Here is a 6,723-nt window from a genome sequence, read left to right on the forward strand (position 1 = left end):
CGAGGATGAGGAGGCGATAAACCCCGGTTGTTCGACCTTTGGTGTGCCTGTCGAAGTGTTTGATCCATTCCAGACCAATCTCATTGGTAGTCCAACCATTTTCGGATGTAGCAATCACCCAGTCGTTCGGCAATTGGCTATCCTCGTACCAAGAAGAGAGATGATGGGTGCCCTCCAGGATGATGAATGGCGGGAGTACCCAGCCTAAGGCATTGATACACTGGATTACGGTGGACCATTTGCGGTTTCCTGGCTGCCGTGTCTTCCGTCTACCACGCCGTTCAGTGCCGGTAACAACCAGTCGAGATAATGCCCATTAAGAACCCAATCTCGTCAAAGTTATAGATATCCGCCTCCTGGATACCGTACTTCGCGATTGTGCTCTGTACAAGCGCGAACCAGCCACGAATAATATCTGGATCTTCGCATAAGGCCCTCTGGTAGTCGTATTTCCGATTGAACTGCGTGGTAAGGTTTGGTTGTCGTTTAACTAAGCGATGCGCCCAGAGCGCGCCGACGCGTCTTGCGTCGCGTTCAGCAAGTAGTCGATTGGCCATATCCTCCACACTGGACAAGCGGGGGGGAAATCCTTTGGAATCCAAGTCGAGGACATACTGAACAATGACCGATCCTTCTAAATCACTCAACTTCCGCGAGTTGGCTGTGATATCGCGTCGTGAGGGTTTGCCCCGTCGGCGGCGGCTCAATTTTGTATGATGGACCGAATGAATCTCAGCTGCACCTCTTAGGCTTAAAGTCGGGTTCTTTTCAAGAACTTGGAGGGCCAAGACAATCTGGCCTTCATCGTTTTTCTATGGCATATTGGAGCTGCGGAGAATATAGGTGTAAAAGAGAGATGTCGCGTGGACGCGATCAATTGGAACTTTCGGTGATATGAAGCTTTCGGTGATAAGCCACGTTATTATTATTATTATTATTATTATAGTAATTATAAACTCAAACCATGCCTGCAAGCCTAGACTCAAAGCCTCTGTCTCCCCTATACCAGTTCGAAGTCCTGAATCCAGCCACTAAAAGCAAAAAGAAAGGCGCAGACAGCCGACTAGGCCATCGAACTAGCCTAGTTCTAGCCGAGCAGCTAGCCTATACTCCAGGAGCCTCCCAGAGCATAGTAGCCACCTAAGGCTGGTATCTTGGAAGAGGCCTTGTTATATGCCTAGTTGCAGGCCTAGTTACAGGCCCAATGATAGATCTTATTGTCGGCTGGGAAGGCTGAGGAGTCAGGAGGGTAGGCTTCTAGAGCCTGATTTCGAAGTTGGCTAGCCTCTTGTTGAGATAAAAGGTCTAGCCGTCTGGACCCTGCAACGGAATCGGCCCCACAATGGAATCCTGGCACCACACCACCATTCCAGACATGACTAACCTCGAGGCAGTCCTGGAAAGTCAGGCTCTTCCTGCACGGCCGGAAACACCACCCCCTAAGCCTACGACTGAGTTCTGGACACCTCAAAAGAGTCAGGACATCCGTATGCACCAGCAGGGTGTAAGGGAGGGCATGGAAGCTAGTGGACGGCTGACAAGGACTCTGTTGGCCAAGGCAGGCAAGGCCCAAGATGCTAAGAGCGCTGAGATTGCATCTTTGAAGGCCCAGGTTGACCACTTGACGAAGGAATTGGAGGCTTACGAGCCACAGGGCCGTAAGAAGGTAAAAGAGAATGCCAATGATAAATTGGCGAGGATCGAGGATACCATCCAATGTAACGGGCTGGGCCCGAGATGGGCCTCGATGACCCTCGGCTAGCTCTCGTATAATCACGGTCCACCAAACCCCCTGGATGAAGCTATTCCCACTCGACCCACAGTGTCGAACCTTCTAGCAGCGCACACCTGTGAGGATAAATTGGCTCTCGAGCTACCAGAGTCTCACATCTCTTCTTTCCTCCCCCAAGTTCAGTGTACTCGTAGAGTCGTCATCAGCTAGTTGCAATATACTACCTGAGACCGTTACAATACAGGCAAAGGAGGGTTCGATGAAGTCCCCGACGAAGAAAAGGAGGAAGACGCGACAGAACAGCCACGCAGTGGAGGAGGCCGAGGAGATAATTGTGTGTAGCTTAGAGACTATTTGTCGGGCCAAAGAGGAGTAGAATCATCAGATTTGTGTGTGGATTGCTTTGCAAATTGGATGAGATAGATGTCTTTATTATGGTGGTGATGGTGGTGCCAAAATTTTATTGTGGGGTCGATTCCGCTGTTGGTCCAAACGTCTACCGGAGGAACCCACATTTCGGCCTCGAGATGTCGGGTTGGGTTAGCCTTGTATGTCCCGGCCACTATCTCTAGGCTCCTGTTCTGGGCCTTCTGGAGGGTTTTTGCAATGCTCCATGGCTGATCCCCAATGGGGTTAGGCCTATGGAAGCTTGAAGCCCCGTAGGCTAGGGCCCTGCGGATGCACTTTGTATAGACCCCCAGGGCCTTGGCCAAGGCTGGGCCAACTCTTATTATATACCCCTCTCCTCGGCCCATTCCTTATATACTCGGTAGGTACTCTCCAGGGTCCGGCAGTCAGTAGAGTATTACGGCCAAAGGCTAGCAGATTATCATTACTAATATATCAAATGGTTATATGCCTTATATCCATCAAAGGGCGTGTTATCGGGGACTTTTAAGAGAATCAAGAGACTAGACATAGGGTGACCCGTATAGTAACCCTTATATCAGTATGATTCTCTTTTACTGTTAATGACCACCTAAGCTCTTCTCCCTTAGAAGTAGCTATATAGCAGTAGTATGAGCTCTCTTTGGAGCCTAGACCGCGGAGTATATGTTGCAGCCAGGTATAGTTCACCCATTTAACCCAGTTAATGGCCTGTGACGGTCCCAGGAATATATTGCAACTAGCTGGTAACGACTCTGCGAGTTTGTCTCGAATGGAGAGAGAAGAAGAAAAAGAGTGAAACACTATGCAAGATACCTGCCGTCTTATTTTCCACACCCTTGGCCTGTGCGCCGATATCGAACAAGATAGAAGTCCACCGAATCTCGAGTCTTGGCCGAGAGTTTGCCGAGGCCTTTACGGGCCAAGCCCGTTACATGGCCCATATCAGGTCCAGTTATAGCAATGAGGTTCAGGCGCCGCTCCCATACTCCTTTTATATCACATTAGTCGCTACCTTGATGGCGCCGCTCCTATTGACTATTTTGGCAAAAGCCTGTCTATATTTCAAAAAGGATATAGTGCCTCTCTGCTGCGTAGACAACATATTTTTTTTTGTAGCGCTGCCTCTATTACCATACCTACTGAGCTAAGCAACGAGATAGATATAGGCACTAGCCTCCTTTTGTTGCTCAATCGTTTTTCTAGGCTTACGTAGGACGACTACTAATGCTGCTCAGAAGCGGCGTAGGAAGTGCTCCAGCGTAAAGCAGGTGTTCGTGATCTGTATAAGCACCTTTGCTAAGCCCCCCCCCTATTATATACCGTAAGGAAGCTGTTTAACAGCATATCCTCTCTAGAGGCCTTGTTTCCTCCTATATACTACCTATATTCCTCAAGATATCCTCCTTACTCACGCTCTCTCTAGTCCAGTCTAACTGTACTATAGAAGGATCTCTCGTGCTAGTCTCTCTATCAGGAATAGCGGTAACCGACGCTATTATCTTCTGGAAGAAGCGATCGCTTAGCGCTATTGCGTTACTTTTATAGCTAACTATAATCTAGGGTTTTGGTGTTAGCCGGAGCGCTTGTAGAGCTGGCAGCTCCGGCCTAGTATAGATATAGAGCCTCGCCTATTTCTCTATATCTTTCCTGTATTAACTTTATAGCTTCTTTAATGCTTTACGAGAAAGCTACGTCAAGATTTCGTTTATACTCTCTTTAAGAGCCGGTCGAATTTTGCTACGGCCAGCTGATAGTAGTGATATATGCTTGGGGTACGGTATAATATCCAGGCCTTACCGGCCTCCTAGCCTCCTATTACGGGTGGTGACAGATAATGCTAGGGAATCTGGTAGTATCACTAAGATCGCACAAGAAACCAAAACTTTATAGGCTCTACGCAGCCATAGGAAGACCCTGCAGGGCGATGTGGGGCTGCCCACTGACCAAGAGGGTTCCCACGCAAGCCCTACTCTGGTGGGCTTGCCTTATTCAATCTATATGGGATACAACCTTATCCCTAGCACTGGCATTGCCCATGACACTACCCCCTCAAAAACACAAGTTCCGCTCCCTGGAGCCTAGTTCAATTGAATTGAACCGCGCAAAAGCGCTCAAATCTTCGAAAGAACGCAGTTTCTGCTGCTCTGCTCAAATAATCGAAACAGAAATGGGAACCGGGATAACCCATTTCCCGCCTTAGGATACCGATTTCCAACTCCGTCAGTATACTCCGCACTAGCCGAGCCCCTTTAATGATGTCTTTATACTCCGTGGTGCCGTTCGCGATGCCGAAATTTCGGCCGTTGTGGTTCTAGTCGACCACCGGGCCTAGAGTCATCGCATAATGCGTTGCCGTGGTCGTTGGCCCTGTTAGGAATCTCCTCCTCCAGCGGGTCTATAAAGCGGACTCGTCGAAGTCGTTCGCTATGCTTTAGCGGTTGACACTGCTCGTCCTGCTATTTCAATTGTTGCTGACGCCCTCTGTGCCTTGTGACCTATGCCAGCGGCCCTGGCTTGTCCGGGCTAGCATCGTGGAATTGCTATATCGCGTTATCGCAGCCCTGGAGATTAGGTGCAAGTTGCTATGTTGATTCATTATAACCTTCCCACTTGACTAAGTGTTACCAGCCGCCGTTATTGCCTTGCCGTAGTCCAGGAGAAGCTTGAAACGCCATTCTACAGCTTCTTCGCCGTCTTCGCGTATGATGGATCGGCCCTAGTTCGCCCGGACGTTTCGCTGAATTGTATCCTGCCTGAGGATATGTCACAAACTAACCATATATACAGACCCGGTGGGGCACGGGACAGAACACGGGAGCCGATCATTCTCTGAAGGAAGCTATAGGCACCCATACGAGGCTTACATGGTAGCCGTAGAGGCCGAGCGACCAGGGCTAGACTTGGGTAGCTCGTACCATAGGCGAACTATGATAGCTTTTATTAGACTGCGACTATAGGCGATTATAAGGAATCTACCAGGTATATAGTCACTCGTTCTAAAGTGCTCTAGGAGTTTTCCTGTAAGTAATATATGCCGTTAACTATACATATTGTTAAGACATTTCCTTATATACTGGTTGTAAACCCTTCGGCTTCACCGAACCTTACCCCGCCGTCAAGTTATAAGCTTCAAGAGTCCCTTTAGAAATTAGGGCTTCGAGATTTGTTATAGCTTGCTTACTCCCTTTGGTCTATCATGAATTAAACTGAAGATTACTAATCGCTATGGCACCTAACACTCCGACCACTCCCGCTCTATAGGCTCAAGCCGCTAGAGGTACTACGGCGACTACCTAGGCACTTGAGCAGGCTAATGCCTATACGCTCAACTCAACCGAAAGCTGCCCTAGCTACGTGGATAAACCGCCAAAGCTAAGATGGAAGCACCGCCTAAGTATAAAGGATTTAGGAGGAACTCGCTAGATAGCTTATCCAGATTCAAGCCTACTTCCTCTAATATATGGAACGATTCGTCAATAGAGCTTAGAAGGTTGGTTATACGGCCTCCTAACTTAAAGACAAATGTACTTAGATAGTTCGAATTGACCTTGGGCGACTACCTGAAGTACACGGATAACGAAGATAAGTAGGAGGAATTCACTTAGGAGGTATTTGTCAGTTACCTCAAATTTTAGGAAGAAATCTGCAAGATATTTGGAAACCGCGATAAGAAACTACCTAGCAGCGGCTTATATCATTCTGACAAGCTAAGTTAGGAGCGGCCTATGCTACCTAACTCTGACAGGACTCGCTATATTCCGAGAGTAACGACGAAGGGGTAGTAATGCAGTTATTCTATAACGGTCTTAAGGAGTATTAAGGATGATCTTTATAAGACGGACTGGCCTAATAACTGCGATAAGTATGTAGTAATAGCAAATAGGATTAATAACCGCCTATATATGTATAAGTAGCAATGTAAGGGCAAGGTTGGAGTAGCTCCAATATACTAGGTGAACGACAAGTGAAAGCGCTAGTATACAAGTATATCCTATGGTATATACCTAGGTATAATTGATAAAGACGCTATCTTAACCTGGAAGGATGGAAGAAGGGGCACCGCTAGGGATAAGCCAGGTATTGACGACTTCAATCATAGTAAGAAGGAATACTTCAAATATAATTGCTATAGCGGCAAGCAAGATTCGAATCCTGCTCCTAAAAAGGAAATACCTACTATCGATAACGTGGTCCACCATCGAGCGGGACACCCCATCGACCGGGACACTTTTTCCTTCCCTATTATCACCCAACTTCAAGACGCGTTTTCTCTACCACAACAATGTCCGAGAGCTTCCCAGAAAACCGAGTTCTTCTCGCGATCAATGCGATTCGATCAACACCGAGGTTGAGTATCCGACGCGCTGCAAAGATATACAACATCCCCAAGTCGACAATTGCTGCGAGATTGAAGGGCCGGGCTGCAAAGTCCGACAGCTGCACCGGCCGTTCGAATTTGACGAAGATCGAAGAGGGAGTGATTATCCAGTATATACTCGACCTAGATTTCGCGAGGGTTTTCGCCCCGGATTGTCGACGTTGGTGATATCGCCAATCTTCTGCTTCGGAAACGCGGTGCGCGACACGTCGGAAAGAACTGG

At 48.0% G+C, this 6,723-nt stretch overlaps 1 protein-coding gene across 1 annotated transcript in view; it reads right to left on the minus strand.

Annotated features, from left to right (window-relative positions):
* Positions 1 to 1,869: 1,869 nt before the first annotated feature.
* N657DRAFT_647726 (uncharacterized protein) overlaps positions 1,870 to 6,723 on the minus strand; it is an 11,763-nt gene continuing 6,909 nt past the window's right edge. The window contains exon 4 of the mRNA XM_062793375.1: positions 1,870 to 1,970. Coding sequence (XP_062645325.1) covers positions 1,874 to 1,970 — 97 coding nt within the window. The 3' untranslated portion in view covers positions 1,870 to 1,873. The remainder of the gene's footprint in view (positions 1,971 to 6,723) is intronic.

The sequence above is a fragment of the Parathielavia appendiculata genome (genome assembly GCF_033297405.1).
Source record: "Parathielavia appendiculata strain CBS 731.68 unplaced genomic scaffold N657scaffold_11, whole genome shotgun sequence".
In the NCBI taxonomy this organism is placed as follows: domain Eukaryota; kingdom Fungi; phylum Ascomycota; class Sordariomycetes; order Sordariales; family Chaetomiaceae; genus Parathielavia; species Parathielavia appendiculata.